The sequence below is a fragment of the Onychomys torridus genome, chromosome 9, assembly GCF_903995425.1.
Source record: "Onychomys torridus chromosome 9, mOncTor1.1, whole genome shotgun sequence".
Classification (NCBI taxonomy): domain Eukaryota; kingdom Metazoa; phylum Chordata; class Mammalia; order Rodentia; family Cricetidae; genus Onychomys; species Onychomys torridus.
The window spans coordinates 19,621,756-19,638,973 of NC_050451.1; the positions used below are offsets into that span (position 1 = coordinate 19,621,756).

Here is a 17,218-nt window from a genome sequence, read left to right on the forward strand (position 1 = left end):
ACAAGCAGATGTTTTAAAGACAGTTATATAGCCAAGTGTAGCCTTGCATTCTTTCTTGACCCTCTTTTATTCAGTTCACCTTTTTATACAGGGTCATGCTAGAACGTATTCATGAAAAAAAGAGAAACAAGTTTTTTTAGCAAGGGAGTACTTCTCAAAAGTTAGCCTATTATTAAAGAGTTAGTAAACAGCTGAAGATGCTGATTTAAATGGGAGAGATGAAGTTTAATAACAACTGCTACTCTTTCTGTAAGATTCTAATATTTTTATTGACTTAGCATCAAATCCTATAGCTAGAAACCCATTCATGAAACTTAAACTATGGTGAGGTACTCTGTAGTACCAAGGCATCTGCTTTCCATCTAATGGCTTCAGATCTCATTCACATTGTTTAACTTTCTCATACAATACAGTTCCAAAGCCAAGAATACTGTATTCAATGAGGTAGCTTATAACTCAAAGATACCAAGTTCCATACATTATGGAATTTGCAATGTATCTTTGAATTTAAGCTGTGTTAAATTTTTTCATAACTTGTGTACACTGAGGTAGTTTTCAATGTTCACCATACTCAGAAAAGCCAGTTTTTAGTCAAGCACTGAAAAAGTGTAAGACAAAATAATCTGCTTTATTTTTTAAACTGTCCATACATTTACAATCATAAAAACCTTCATGCATATAACTTAAGAGATACTTGATCTTCATATTTATTCAAAAGTAAGAGAATGTTATGAAAATCTAATCAGAAAATGCTAAGTGACTAGTAGCCCCAGATTTTATCAGTTATGAGCAATATTTAATCATGAATACCATTATTTTCCTTTACAGTTACTAACTGTATTTAGATTAGAATTTCATATGGTTACTTTATGCCACATATCTTATACCAAAGTTTAATCACAGGCAGAAGTGAGTTTTTAATTGAAGATTTCTTATGGTCCACACTATGAGGATATATTTTAATGAGGATTACATGATGTATAGCCAGCAAAAGAAACCTGTTGGACAGGGTGAACTGCCAACTAGACACGCACTGAGCTAACCCACTCCTGGAGGCCATGCCAGGCCCAGATTGTGGCCAGCTTTTCCCTGAAGTTCAGGTTTTCAGAGGTCACTGAGTTCTATAATTATCTCCAAGCCATTTTCTCCATGGTCACTTAAGCTTTGCCTAAACAGCTGGGTATGTTGCCAAGCAACGTCTCCATCTCCTCTGCTTAATTCTGCTTCCAATGTAACTTCTGTGGCACCAGAAAAATCATTATAGGAACGAAGATTTTTATCTGTTGGAGGGAAAAAAAAGAATTTACACTTGAGTTTTGGTAATTTGAAAAGCATCGAGAGGGTTGGAATGCACTTTTTATAGGACTGACAGTTTAAAATTAACCCTTACAAAGCAGATATTTTTCTTCACAAAAGAAATTTATCCTTTGGAACAAAGAAATATTTTTTCCCCTGTATGTGTTTCACCACATACACACACAAAACCCCACCAATCTGTCTAATACAAAGTGAGATTAAATATTTTACCACAGTGATATGAGTAACGCTTTGGTACAGCTCAGTTAAATGCATGCAGCCCACAGTCTGCACTCTGGCACCCACCTCCCAACAGGTTGACTTGAGCTTTATCAGACCGTAGTTTCCACCGCACGGATCCACTCTCAAAGCTTTGGCTACTCGTTCTGATGGAAATATTATCTACTTTCAGGCCAGCTGACCCACACTCAAACTTCCAGGAAATATAAGCAAAAGATGATCCTTCTTTTCGGGCCAAATACACCTAGAAAGTCAGGGCAAGTGGGAGCAATTTTCGGAAGAAATCAAACAGTGCAGAAAACTGAAGTCTCATCACTGTAGGACACTTTGAATAAACATCAATTAAAAATGAAAATTTCCTGACTAAAAAGATTCTGTTAGCACTTTTTTTTTTTTTTTTTGGTCGCCATCAGCAATACCCTGTGGCATCTTTTGGTATGTAGAAAGTTATTAGAGTACACGTGACCCTGAACTATAGTTTATTTAGAAATTCACTACTTAAAGCAAGCATTGAGAGAAACAATGCCAAGCATGAACTGTCCTTATAAATGACTGCCCCTTAGCTCATCTCCTCAGTCAGGATTTTCATACATACTTTCCTACAGTGAAGCCACAGCCTCTCAATGGACATGACATCTGCTCAGCCACCACCAAGGGATGCAGAAGTGCCTTACAGGCCTGCCTTTCCAGAGTGCTCCCTGCTCTCACAAGCAGTGCTCCTTCCCAGTTTAAATAACCACAGTTTAAGGAGCCCAGGTCTACTGGCTGATTCAGTATATCCAGTCATAGTAGTCATCTCTATGTACCATGTGACTCACATCTGTACCTCGTCCTCTGTAGGCTGAACCGCTCACTTGGGCTTGAGCTTAAGAATCTCCCTCCATTCTCTTCTCTTCTGACTGTACTCCCGCACCACCTCAGTGTGTCTGTCTGAGATAAAGAAGGGCTCTGGAAAATCCCCGTCCTCACTACGCTGCACTAGCCATACAGTCTCACACTTGCATCTCGAGGCCCCGTCCTAACCACTCTCATCGGATCTAAGTGTTTGAGTGACACTTCCTCCATGACGCCTGCCTAGTCTAGCATGTATCTCAAGAACCAGGCTCTTGCCTTCAACTGTCAACTTCCAAATCCTTCAAAATTTCATCATGCCTGAACTTGCCAACCTCTCCTTACTTCAGTATTATTATTTATCTCTTGGGTTTATGTCTAATGTAACCATATCAAAAGTGCTCTGGGGCTGTGGATTCATGGGGGAGCAGGTTCTAATAAACTTGAAGTAGTTATCAAACATTAAAAATATGTAATTATATAATACACACAAATGGGCAAGATATCAAATTTGACTGGTTCATCTAGAAACGCATAACTGACACTCTTTGAATGTGGGGCACACGGTTGAAAGGACCATACGGGAGATGCCTGCTAAGGCATCATCTTTTTGTATTCTGTATTACAGTCTCGGTCATCAGGTAAAATCAACCACTACTGTCACTCTGCTAACTCTTTTCTCCAGGTCAAATAAACTTGTGTGGGTTGCTTTTTGTCAACTTGACACAAACCTAGATATACTTGGGATGAAGGACTCTTAATTTAGAAAATTACCCTTCCAGAATACTCCAAATATCAGAAGAAAGTAGAATATAAAGAAAAACCTGTGGATCTATAGCTTTTAGTTCATATTCAACAATATAACTGCAGTTCCCATTAATGTGCAAGGGGCGGAAAACAGTAACTTAGTGGGAACTATTGCTGCCTAGTGTAAGATGAGATAGTGTTTCTAAACCCTGTATGTTTGTGGGAAATCCAAGAACACTAATGTGAAAATGTACTCTGGAAAATGAAGCTGCATTTAGGGTACATTACAGATGAGGAATGATCTGGAGAAGGTGAATACAAAGCTCAATTAGAATCAGCCTTTGTACCGGAGACTGCAGGCTGCCAATGGTCACAGACGTGGTGGAACTGATACCAGCAGATAGAAATATTGCACTAGTCAGGTTTTTAAAAATCAAATACTAGAAAAATCAAGTACTGAGGAAATCTCTGGCCTTAAACACGTCTCACCTGAAGATCAGACAAGTAGTTCACATTTTGTTTTTAGTAATTTAAGTTCATTCCATGAAAAAATATGAATGCTAGATAAATTAATTTGCTTAAGGGGGGCACTTTTAGCTAAAGCTACAAAATAAAGCGGTTACATATATATGCATGAAGGCAAGTCTATGTGGGAGGGCCCATGCCTGGTGGTCTTCTGTTGTATAAGAAAGCAAACTAAACTAGCCATGAGGAAGAAAGTAGTAAGCAGCACCCCTCTGTGGCCTTTGCTTGAGTTCCTGCCTGACTTCCCTCAGTCGGACTACAAAGGTGCAGTCCAAGCTGCTTTGGGCAATGTTTTATCACAGCAACAGAAACCCTAGTGAGGGCAACACTCATTAATTTTAAATATTATCAGAATTAGTAAATTAGAGATAATATATCTACTGAACAATCTTGCTCTATGAAGACAGTCTTGGGGGCTAGAGAGATGGCTCAGCTGTTAAGAGAATGTCTTAGCTCTTGCGAGGACCTGAATTCCAATCCTAGAACTGACATTAGGTGGCTCACAACTTCCTGTATCTCTATCTGCAAAAGATCTGGCTTCTTCTTCTGGTCTAACTGCCACAGGCACCTGCACTTTATATATATGTGTGTGTGTGTGTGTGTGTGTGTGTGTGTGTGTGTGTGTGTGCGTGTTTGTGTGTGTGTGTACGTATATACAAATGCAGGAATCTGCATTTGAGGCTGTCTAAGGCCACAGCAAGTTTCAGGCCAGCCACAGCTGGACAACAAGACCGCTCAACCCCACCCCCAGATATGGATAGTCAGCCACTGTTTGCTTTTCATAAGCTCAGATGTGTGGCGCTATCAGGTCCACTTAAGTTCAGTGGACAGCTTCACTCTAACACCCTCTAGTGTTCACAATTCCATACTGTATGTTCCTCTGTAGCTGTTTGTAAGAACCTGGGACTCTTGTGATGGTACCATGTTCCCTGTGAGTCACTGGTCTCAACCATTTTAAACTACTGGGTATCCACTTAAGGATTAGTCACAACCTGAACACCCCTTTAAGGGAGTGGCCACTAAAGGTTATTATAGATAAGCCAAACAAAGAGGCTACCAGAAGAAAGGCAGTTAGAAAGAACTAAGTCTAGGAGAAAGCAGACATTTATATCTCAGTAAAGATGTCTAAGTCCATGTTTCCCCTAATGGATGGGCATGGAGTATAGTCATTTAAAGTCAAGTTAATTTCAAATTACTAGCCTACTCTAAGAATTACCTTGATTGTATTGAGTGGATCTGGGTCACAACTGTAGCTTTGATCATAACTTAAGGATTATAAAAGCTGTTGAACATGCCTGAAAGAACTACTCGGTTACAAATTTATTTATTTTTTTAGTCTTAAAGGTAGTAGCTTTTAAGACCAGAGAAACTTAAAATTTATTAGGGTTTATATTTTTAATTCATCAATGCCTAAAAAAAAAAAAACAAAACAAAAACAAAAACAAAAAACCAAACACACTGTGAGCAAATAAAAGGGTACTTATGCTAAAGTAATACAATATGAAAACAAACCATATGTATATTAAAAAAATTCTTATTTTTTTCATACAATATATTCTGTCCACAGTATTTTTACTCAAATGAGGAAATGATACTTTTAGATGTGGTAGGAATGTTTAGTTTGGTAACCTTCAGCACACTAAATATGATTTATAGAAAGACTTTGATTGTAGTCATGTCTATAACAAATGAATACCAGAAGGACAAGTAACTCTATGTTATTTAGGAGAGAAAACATTTTCTAAGCTCCCAAATAGTGAGTGTGTTGTGTGTGTGTGTGTGTGTGTGTGTGTGTGTGTGGCGTGTTGTGAGTGCATGTGACAGTGGAGGCCAGAAGAGGGATTTAGATCCCCTGGAGCTGGAGTTATAGGCAGTTGTGAGCCATCTGACGTCGTCGTGAGAACTGAACTTGCACCCTCTACAGGAGCAGTGTATGTTTATAATCGTTGAACCACCTTGCAAGCCCTGCAGGTTGTCTTCAATGTACTACTCACAGGCCAGTTGCTGCTTACTGGGTGTTTAATTGACAGGCTTCATTCCCACTGTGCATATTTTCTATGTACTCCATGGGTGTACTGAAGACATGAGTGCTGCTCTCTGACCTTAGCAGGAACTCTGGTGAAATTGGAATCACGAAGCTTTTTCTCCAGCAACCCATCCCAGCCCCTTTTAGCATATGCACATACACTGAGGCATGTACAGCCTGTGGGTGAGGTGTCTGTCATGAAATATACAAATGGACCGAGAAACATTTGCTGTGACTTTCTGGTTTGGCTTTTAGTGAAGGCTGAAGAACTAATGCAGCACGGACTGCTGAGGCTCACTCTTAGTTCCCCATTCATCCCACAGGCACCTGCAGACGCCCCTCCCAGAGACATGCAGCAGAGCATCTGTACTGCAAGGGACTTTAATTCACGACTGGCACACTGGCATTGCTCATGAATCCTAATTTTGGTTATTCTATTTTATCGCTGAAATTAAAATGAATCCACTTTCGGCTTCCCTGTATTTAAAGCCTTCTGTGCTATTTCTGCTTCAGCCTACCTCTAGCTTCTGGAGTTGCCTCCTTGGGGTACTAGTATGATCGTGACTTTCACCTGCCTGAGCACCCCACACTCCCTGACTCAACAACTGCAATGCCATTTGAGTTCTTGGGATCTGATAACTGTTCCCTCTACATTCACTCCCCACTGCTCTGCATACCCTTTCCACACACTGTTCCCTGGGCACAACTTGTTTCCCAACTCTGTACTTCCCTACTTACTATCTCCACAATCCTATGCACTCTGTTACATATCTTGTCCTAAAGCTACTCATATCTTATTTCTGAATCAGGATGTTAATGACTTTTTAAATCTTCTCTTTTCAACATCTGAGATTCATATTTCTCTAGAACTTATGCTATCAGATAGCTAGTCCACATATCCTTCTTATACTAGGTCATTGCCTGAGAAGTTACCATGGCTGTGATGAAACACCATGACCAAAAGCAACGTGGGGAGGAGAGGACTTGTTTAGCACACAGGTCTGTAGAACAGTTCGTCATCAAAAGCCACGAGGGCAGGAACTGGAGACAGGAGCTGATGGAGAGGCCATGGAGGGCTGCTGCTTGATGGCTTGCTCTCCATGGCTTGTTCAGTCTGCTTTCTTACAGACTAAGACCACCAGCCCTTGGATGGCCCCACCCACAATGGACTAGACTCTCCCTCATCAATCATTAATTAAGAAATGCCCTACGGCTTGTATACAGCCTGATCGTATGGAGGCATTTTTTAAATTGTGTTTTCTTCCTCTCAGATGACTTTAGCTTGTGTCAAGTTGTCATAAAACTACCAGCACAGTCATAAGCCCTTGAGGCTTGCGTCTTTGTTCATTTCATCCCAAACACCAACCATATTTGTCAACCTGCATGCTTGCTAAATGACTAAATGAAAAATTCTCGACACAAATAAGTATAGTGACAGAAAAAAGCTGTTCAAAAGTTGAGCTTGAGATGTAAATCAACAAGAAGCTTGTGAAAGGCTCTGAGCACTACAGGGATAAAAGAGAAAGGATAAGCAGGTGAACTCAAGGTGCAGATTCAGTCCACATATTCAATCATTCATTCTTACACTCACCAGTCTGCAGTAAACACTGAATATGTATTAGGCATCTGATACACGAATGTGGCAAGAAGTGGGAAATGATAAAGGAGATCTTAAAGATGCTGCTGCTCTAAGAGTAAATGTAAAGACAAGGTGCATGGTACATAGTGAAAAGAATCTACAAAAGGTCAAAGTCCCAGTAAGCTGGCCCTGGGCATCAGCAAGCTCTGAGGACAAGCAATCAGTCAAAAAGGAAAGTAAAGGAGGCTCTGAGGAGAAGGCAAAGGGCAGGGTAGTTGAGGTTCTGAGAAAACAGTGGAAGGGCAGGGTAGTTGAGGTTCTGAGAAGAAGGCAAAGGACAGGGTAGTTGAGGTTCTGAGGAGAAGGTGGAAGGGTGGGTAGTTGAGGTTCTGAGAAGGCAGAAGGGTGGGTAGGTACACAGCAGAGCACCAAGCAAGAGGAGGCTGGAGAAACAGTTAGGGTGACTTCTAGAAGAACACTCAATTCAAGAGCTACTGAATTTTGGAAAACATTTCTCCAGCAGAGAAAACAGCACATGCTTGAAGGAAGCACAACAGACCGGTAGACAAGCTGGCAATCATTCTCCCGGCTTTTAAAGGGGGGTGTTCACTTGCCTCTCACAGAGTGTCCTTTTCTTGGTTTGATTTTTATGTTCCTTTCAATTCAGATAATACTGAACACTGTATTTGGAAGCCAGCAAATTTAGTATGTCTGTGTGGCCTTGGGAGGTAAGAGTCTCTAAGACTTTGAAAACAGGCTGTGGGGCTGGAGAGATGGCTCAGAGGTTAAGAGCACTGACTGCTCTTCCAGAGGTCCTGAGTTCGATTCCCAGCACCCACATGGTGGCTCACAAGCATCTGTCATGAGATCTGGTGCCCTCCACTGCAGTCCTACATGCTGCATACATAATAAATAAATAAATCTTGAAGAAGGAAACAGGCTGCTTGTTCTCTGCTGTGTGGGACGTCACTGAGTAAAGGAGTGCTGGGAACTGGCCTACCAGTCAATGGAGCTGGCAAACAACTAAGGATGGGTGATGTCTCCAAACGGAAGAAACAGGATTAATAAAATTGCTATTCTGAGTCTCTATCTTCTTCCCCTCTTCTCTCCCCTCTCCTAGATTCTAGTACTTTGATTCAACACATTTTTTTTTACAGGATTTAAATCCTATAGCTAGAAACACATTCACTCAACATAAAGTATTGTGCCCTACTCTACACTAAATCAAAGCAGTCTCAAATAGAAAGCATGTGTGCTTTCTAATGACCTTTGCATTCATTCACATCTCGCAGCTCCTCATACAATGCTCCCTTTCTGACTACAATGTTCTTTTTGGATCCATATATCAAAACAGGCTATATATGCCCGCTGTTTTGATGAACACCTACTCATCTTTCAGTGTCCAGCTCAAATATTGCCTGTTCTATGGAGATCTGCCCAACTCCCACAGCCAGAGCTAATTACCTTAGCGTTTCCATAGCAATGCACTGACATCCTTATTATAGCACACTGCATGGTAGTTAAGATGGCAGTTTATGTTTTCCCTGTTAGATGGTAAGAGAAGGGACTCACATTCATTCATGTAGCTAAGAACAGACCTGGTATATATAACAGGCACCCAGCAAATATCTGCAGATGAACACCCAAGTGTGGAAGACAAAAGACAAGTGTTCCAGAGCTGTCCTCCTTCTCAGCACACTGCACCTCTGCCACACATCATCATTTCCTCTATTATTTTCCCTAGCAACACTGATGGCTGGGGAGAAGCATGAGCTTCTTCAGTTCAGCAAGTACAAGCTGAGTAAGGAAGCTTCTGTTCCATTCTACTTTCTGCTTAGGAGGTTTTAGGCTACAGACAGTCTTCCAGAAGATGTCCATCTTCTAACAACTACACAATCATTAGAGACATGCACACCTTGAAATTCTAAGTTTTATTGTTTCGTTTTTATGTATTTCTTTAGTTAAGTAAAAATATTTGTGAAATTACAAGCTTAATAATCCCATAACCCTTTCTTGGTTCAGTAAGGATTCCTCACTTTATTATTAAATTTGATTATTTATTAGTTTATTATTTTGGTTTTTTGAGACAGGGTTTCTCTGTGTAGTTTTGGTGCCTGTCTTGGATCTTGCTCTGTAGACCAGACTGGCCTTGAACTCAAAGAGATCTGCTTGGCTCTGCCACCCCAGTGCTGGGATTAAAGGTGTGTGCCACCACTGCCCGGCTTATTAGTTTATTTTTAAAGATTATTTGTGTGGATGTGGTTGTGTCTGTGTGAGTATATATACACATGTGAGTGTGGGTACCTATGCCTGTGCATGGGTGTGGCAGGCCTCTTACTATTTTCTTTGGAAGCAAGGTCCCGCCCTGAACCTGGGCACATGTTTTCTCAGGCTGGAAACCAGAAAGCTCCAGTAATATTCCAGTTTCTGCCCAACTCATAGCTAGGATTATAGGTGCGTGTGGAACCAGCTTGTTTCACAGGTGCCGAGGTCACGACTGCATACCAAGTGCTCTTACCTTCTGAGCCACCACTCCAGCCTCCATGAGATGGAACTTCAACTGAATCTCTACTGGGGAAGTTGTAAGTTTAGAAACAAAAGCTCACAATGAATTCATGACAGGAGCAGACCTTAGTTTTGTTTCTTTGTACTGTCTGGTAGACGCTTATGAACATGGCACCTGTGTGCTGTGTCTTACTGTTTTATTCTACCCAATGTCTTACAAGCGAGTAACGCCCTGTTTAAGTATTTTTTGTAAGTTAATTTTAAAGCTCCATATAAGTTAATCAACATTGTGTGTGTGGTGGGGGAACAACTATCAATAGTATGGCCAGGGGACGAGGCAGCTAGATGGCTCAGTGGGAAAGGCACTGCCAAGCAGTCTGCTGAACTGTGTTCAGTCTCTGGAACCCACAGAAAGGTAGAAGGAGAGAATCAACCCCATAAAGCAATCCTCTGAGCTTCACACATGTGCCATGGCATGTGTGCCCATCCCCTGCCCTCCAATATTATCAATAAAAAATACAGTATTATCTATTCATGTCTTGAGGGTAACACAGATTATTTATGGTGTTTCCAAGGAACAGGGATGCTTAAAAGCAAAGCTCTTATTCCTTATGGGTAAAATAACAATAATGTGCAATTTAGTAAGTATAAGTGAATAACTACAGTGCAGCCTTCATTTCTTCAACATTGTAGGGCACAGACAGGAAATAACCAGTACTTGTGCTCAATTACTCACATCCTAATGACACTTGTGAGATAGTTAGCTTGCTGGACGTTGGGCTAAATCCATTAAACTTCCCAGCTGTTAGTATTTAGTAGGTTGGTAAAGCATGGTTGTGAAAGAATTGGGGGGAGGAGAAGGAAGGATGAGAAAATAAGGGAACTGGACGGTTGAGCTGGGGAAGGGACAGAGAGGGAGAACAAAGAAAGAGATCCCTTGATCAAAGGGGCTATTATGGGGTTAGGGAGAAACCTGGTGCTAGAGAATCTCCCAGGAATCCACAAGGATGACCCCAGCTTAGACTACTAGCAATAGTGGAGAGGGGGCCTGAACTGGCCTTCCCCTGTAATCAGACTGATGACTACCTGAATTGTCATCATAGAACCTTCATCCAGTAACTGATGGAAGCAGATCCAGATATCCACAGCTAAACACTGGGCCATGCTCTCTAAGTCCAGTCGAAGAGAAGGAGGAAGGATTGTATGAGCAAGGGGGGTTGGGGTCAAGATCATGTTGGGAAACTCACGAGATAGCAAACTCAAGAGATAGCTGACCCAAGCTAGTGGGAACTCATGGACTCTGAACTGACAGCTGGAAAACCTCCATGGGAACCAACCTAGGCCCTCTGAATGTGAGTGACAGTTGTGTGGCTTAGGCAGTTTGTGGGACCCCTGGAAGTGGGACCAGAATTTATCCCCAGTGCATGAAATGGCTTTCTGGAGCCCATTCCCTATGGAAGGAAGCCTTGCTTAGCCTTGATCCACTGGAGAGGAGGGGATTGGTCCTGCTTCAACTTGATGTGCCAGACTTTGTTGACTCCCCATGGGAGGCCTTACCCTCTCTAAGGAGTTGATGGGGAGTTGGGGGGCGGGAGGAGGGGAAACTGTGGTTGGTATGTAAAAATGTAGAAAAAAAACCTTTTAAATAAAAAGAAAAGGAAGAAAAAAATTAAATGATAGCACTCTTACATAGTTATGTGATAGACAGTCATGAGGGTTATTAGTTACTTGACTACTTTTTCCTATGAAAGAATTAAATTCGGGTAGTGGTGAAGAACACTTGTTGCTCTGTAGAGGACCCAGGTTCAATTCCCAACAACCACACTGTGTTTCATAACCATCCATAACTCTAGTTCCAGGTGACCAGATGCCCTCTTTTGCCCTTTGAGGGTACCAAGCACACACATGTTGCACATACATATATGCAAGCAAAATACATACATAAAATATAATGAATACATCTAATGAAATTTTTAGAATTACATTTGAATGCTGGTGAAGATGGATATTTCCATGCTATAAGTGCAAGAATCTCCAGTGCATTTTTGATGAAATGTCGAGAACATGCTTTTTTCTCATTTAAGAATTATCAAAAGCAATTATATCAGTTTTCACATTGTATATAATTAGAAAATGAAGGCAATCTATATGTTTAAATAGTAACACAAATTCTAAAGTTTCATGCATTAAATTACCATGTTCCAGTCTGTTTCAACTTTTCTGAATATGGATTCCATTTTCCACACACCGTTCTCCCATCCAGAGATGTGTTCATTGTTGTCTGAGACTCGGATATAACGGTCCTTTACAATATCATAACGGAGGTGAAACTTCTTAGAGATCTTCTCATTTTCAGAAGGGATGAACAGAGTTTCCTTTCTCTTTAAAAAAAAGTAGAAATTCACTATTCAACATTATGGAAACATGAAAACAAACAAACAAACAAAAAGAAATACTACATACTATAATAAGAGGCCCACTCAAACGGAAAAGGAAAAATGTATTACACCAAAGAAAACTCAGAAAACTTTTACAGTTTACATATGAGTGCAATACTGATACAATACAAAGCATTGGGAGAGAAGAAGTGTGAGTTGGGATTTAATTTTCATCATCTATGGTGGTGGTCTGGATGATAATGGTGCCCACAGACTCGCATGTTTGAATACTTGGTCTCCTTTGGAGAAATTATGTGGGAGGGATTAGCCTTGTTAGAGGTGTGTCATGGGGAGGCTTGAATCTTCAATAACCTCCTGCCATCCTAGTGAGCTCGCTGCTTCCTGCTTGTGGATCAAGAAGTAAGCTCTTAGCTGCTGCTTCAGTGCCTGCCTGCCTGCCTGCCTTCCTGTTTGTCTGTCTGCCTTCCTGTTGTTTGTCTGCCTGCCTGCCTGCCTGCCTGCTGCCTGCCTGTCTGCCTGCCGCCTGCCTGTCTGCCTGCCTGCCTGCCTGCCTATCTGCCTGCCTGCTGCCTGCCTATCTGCCTGCTGCCTGCCTGCCTGTCTGTCTGTCTGCCTTCCTGCCTGCCGCCTGCCGCCTGCCTGTTGGCCTGCCTGCCTGCCTGCCTGTCTGTCTGTCTGCCTTCCTGCCTGCCGCCTGCCGCCTGCCTGTTGGCCTGCCTGCCTGCCTGCCTGTCTGCCTGCAATGCCTTCCTGCCTGCCTATCTGCCTGCCTGTCTGTCTATCTGCCTGCCTGCAATGCCTTCCTGCCTGCCTGCCTGCCTGCTGCCTGCCTGTCAGCCTGCAGCCTGCCAACCACATATAAGTTACCTTGGTCAGGATGGTTTACCCCAGCAATAGAAAACTAGTACATCTATTTACCTAAACTCCTTCATTTTTCCTCCTTTCCACTCTTCCACCTCCACCTGTGACCCTGACACTAAATACCACTCCCATCTTTGCTCTCTCACCTTTCTAAAGGCCTGATCTAGTCAGATGCATCTCTTTTTACAATACTCTCTCTTCCTTTTTATTGTTTTGAGACCAGATCTTACGCTATGTGCCCACGGCTGGTCTTAAACTCCATACTCCTACCTACTCATCCTGAATACCAAGAAGACAAGCTCGTGCCATCTTGCCCAACTAGGACACTTCACTTTAGAGACTCTACAGCACTTCAGACTCTTTAGCCAGGCCTACAGCCTGTAGATGACTGTTTACCGCCTGCCAATGAGATCTCAGCGTTGCTCTTCCCTTTGCTGCATCTCACTGCATTACTTTCCTCTTAGTTCCTCACAAAGGGACAGTGGATTCTTGCCCCAGGACCCTGACCCATCTCACCCTCTGTCTGCAATCTCCACATACGTGACTCTTGCGCATCCTTTAGGCCTCAAGCTTAAACCATTTCACTAAAATGTACTTTCCTGATACACTAAGTTAGGAATTTGTCAAAGATGTATTTTGTCATGTAAAAATTATTATAAAAGCCTGTTTGGGCTGAAAATCCCAGATAAATTTGATGTTCTCATCCCAAGTAAATCAATGTCTGATTTTAAAATAAAATAGTCTTTTCTACCCCAAATCAGTGAATACATCAAACATCTGAAAGTGAAGAGATGTTTCTTCTGTGTATGTGTCTTGACATGTGGCTTGTCCTGTACTCTGGGTTGAGTGATTTTTGTAATGGGCACTATCCTGGGGAGCATACCTTCTTCAAAGTGTGACAGCCCAATTGCTTCCAGATATTGCCAAGGGCCACCAGAAGGCAAAAGTACCCACTGTTAAGAATCAGCAATCTGTGTCAGTATCTTGACATACTATTTTTTATACCATCAGGACAATGGGGTATAATTTTGTGTTAAACTTTAGGCTCTTGATATTAAAAAGTACAAAAACTCCCTAAGAACAAGAAACAATGAACACTGTAAACATATCTAATGTGTGTGTGTGTGTGTGTGTGTGTGTGTGTGTGTGTGTGTGCGTGCGCACGGACTGTTAATGTTTTAACATGGCAGCACAAAGTGGGGTGTGGTGGTGCAAACATGATCACAGTGCTGGGAAAGCTGAGGCAGGAGGGTATCAAGTTCAAGGCCAACCTGAACTACCCTGCAAGACGCATCTAAAAAAATAGCAAAGACCATATGAGAGAGAATATACGAAAATACAATTCTCTAGCAGAACCTGTATACTGCACTGTCAAAAGGTAAATAAAAGGAAGTTATTTCTTAGAATGTGATTTTAGTAAGTTCTATTTTAGCATTCTCAATGATCTTCCTAACTTCTCTCTTGCTCCTCCCTCTTCCTTCCCTCTTTCTGTGATATTGAGGAATCAGTACTTTGAGAATATGAAGCAAGTAATCCTACAAACCCACATCCTCTTTTTTGTCAAAGTCATTTCAGAATTTGTTACCAACCAATAGAAATATCTAGAATGATTACCTAGTCTCTTATAAAGGATAACTAATTGCCAAATGAAAAGAAAATGTGTGTACATTGCTGAATTATGCAAAGAAGCAAAGCAACATGTAATAAGATTACTATTTCATAAAAAATTGAGCTTAGGCTGGTCTCAAACTTGATTTCCTCCTCTCTCAGGCTCCCTAGGTCTGGAACTACAGGCATGTGCTATCACTCCTAGCTTGCATAAAACTGTTAAGATAAAACTTTCCTTTCTGGAAACAATATCAGAAATATTTTCTTCTTGCTCCAAATGACTATGATTAAGATCCAAATATTTTTAGGATTAACATTCTTTCTGCTCAATTTTAGAACTCTCATTTGTAAAATGGGAGTCAGTGGTTCCTTTTTAACCACAGCACTAAGATGGGCTCTAGCAACTGAGAAATTCTCCAAGTTTTCAAAAGGGGAAATGATCTCGTTCTGACCCAGTTCATATTTTAAGTTTAATCAGTATACACCCATGTAAGAAGAAGCACACTCACCCCAAAGATGAAAAGGAAATGAAGACCTAAATAATGTCCATGCTTTCAGTGAACACAGCTGTGAGTTAAATGCGCTCTCTCTAATGGCTTCATCTAGACTCAGACTAACTGGCACTGTGTCAGCAGTGATCGCAACTATTTGCTGAGCTTGGCTCTTCTAAGTCTACAGCTAAACCAACATTACTAGCAGCCTGTCACAGATGATGATAAACAAAAAAGCAAACACAAAATTGGGGATAATTCACTCCTTTAAAACATCTAAAAAATGGGTTATAACAATGGCATATTTACATAAATGTAACATAAAACTTTAATTTGTTCAGAACTGTTGTGTTGTCTGGTAACAGTATGTGATGGATCACTTTCCTTTCCAGCACTTTTCATTATGTAGCTTCCTAGATTATGTTGAATAATCCAGCAACACTATTTGAAGCTCTCTAGGTAAGAGGTGATCCAATGGACTATGTCTCAATGCTTTTTACAGAACACTGTACACAGACTTTCACCTGGGCCCTAACTGTAGAGTTAAGCTGCACACATCAGATCTAGTGTTATTCCTTCAGTTTCCAGAGATGGCCCATGTGATAGCAACCCTTCCTTCAGCACTGAGGACTGAACTAGCAGCTCACACGTGCTTGGCACGTGCTCTACTGCTGAGTCTCCCTCTAGCCACTGTCTTCCCTTTTCATTCTGATAAGTTTCACTAACGGCCACACTGAACTTGCAACTCTGCTGCTTCTGCCTCCCTAACATCTAGGGGTACAGGTCGGTGCTAACAGGAACAGCTACCGAAGAATTCTTACAGACTAGATAAGGACGATTTTGAAAGCCTTAACCACTAAAGCAACAGATTATAAAAAATGTGTCTATTTTAGGTTTAAAATGGAAGAGAAATGAAATTTAAATCTTGTTTCATGTTGTAAACCTATCCCTATATCCTACACATAAAACCTCCCAGTAGGAAAATGACTCTGCTCTTTTGCCAACTCAGTTTTCTGAAAGCCAAGAGTGCAGTACAGCAAACAAGAAAGTCTCACTCCTTGGCTAGAACACATACCTCTAGACCCAGTTCACCCCGGGCTACTCTCCAAGCCAATGACCCAGACACTCTTCCACCAAGTTCTCCAGGTCGGGGGGTTTTGGGAGATATAAATTCAACAAGCTCCACAATTATCCTCTGGAGAAGTTCTTTTCTTCTGTTTTCTGACAATGACAGCTGCCTCTGTAATGAATGTTTAAAATCAGAGTTTAGGGGAATACAGAAGTCCAATAATAAGCAAAATAAAAACATTAATATTTTCAGAGGTCTTGAAAGATGGAATCAATTTTATTTCCACACTACTTAGAAAATTCAAAAATATGGAAAACTTAATTTTATATATTTTATTTTGAAAAATCATTTAGCACCCATTTTCAACTCTTCATGACCTGGATTACTGAGCTTTAAAACGGGAGGTAGCACCTTCTGTTCTGGTTACAATGGACTAGCCTGTCATATGCCAATGGCCTTGCTAAGAAAAGCTACACCCACCCACCCACCCACATGCGCACAAGCAGAGTGGGGGAGGGGAGACAGATTCAGTGTATAAAATAGGAAGCTACTAAGGAAACAGGATGCAAGAAGATTCCAGTTTGGGGGGGGGGGGGATGAACAAATGTGAAGGACCATACTGTACTCCTCTCCCCTACCGAGGACTTGCCTGTTATTAAGCAGTATGAGAAAGAGGCTGAGAAACCAGGCAAAAAATGTGGGCTGAAGCTCTGAGAAGCAAGACAGAATTCCTAGCAGAGTGGAAGGCAGGGAAACCTAAGCAAATGCAAACGCTCCAGCCAGGTTCACACACTTCCAGGTCAGGGTCTCCAGAAAGGTGAGTGGGACCAGACTGAGACCTTGTCACACATGTCAAGTGAGAGTCAGTTGAAGGGTATTGGCTTCATTTGTCTTCCCAGGCAAAGCAAAATTAGTTGTTTTTTATAGTATGACAAAACTGTGTATGTACACAAAATACTACCAAAGGGGTATAAAATGACTTTTCCATCTTAGACCCCCTAGTTCTTCCCTTCTCCAGTAATCACTATAATCATTCCGTAC

At 41.4% G+C, this 17,218-nt stretch overlaps 1 protein-coding gene across 2 annotated transcripts in view; it reads right to left on the reverse strand.

The window, feature by feature from the left end:
* Nucleotides 1–609: 609 nt before the first annotated feature.
* Nucleotides 610–17,218, reverse strand: part of Ngly1 (N-glycanase 1) — a 58,785-nt gene continuing 42,176 nt past the window's right edge. The window contains exons 9-12 of one of the 2 annotated variants that reach the window (XM_036199030.1): nt 16,184–16,348; nt 11,945–12,130; nt 1,603–1,780; nt 610–1,280 (exon numbers count right to left, since the gene is read on the reverse strand). In XM_036199030.1, the coding sequence (XP_036054923.1) occupies nt 1,105–1,280; nt 1,603–1,780; nt 11,945–12,130; nt 16,184–16,348 (705 nt within the window). In that variant the 3' untranslated portion in view covers nt 610–1,104. The remainder of the gene's footprint in view (nt 1,281–1,602; nt 1,781–11,944; nt 12,131–16,183; nt 16,349–17,218) is intronic. The other variant, XM_036199031.1, reaches the window with a different exon arrangement.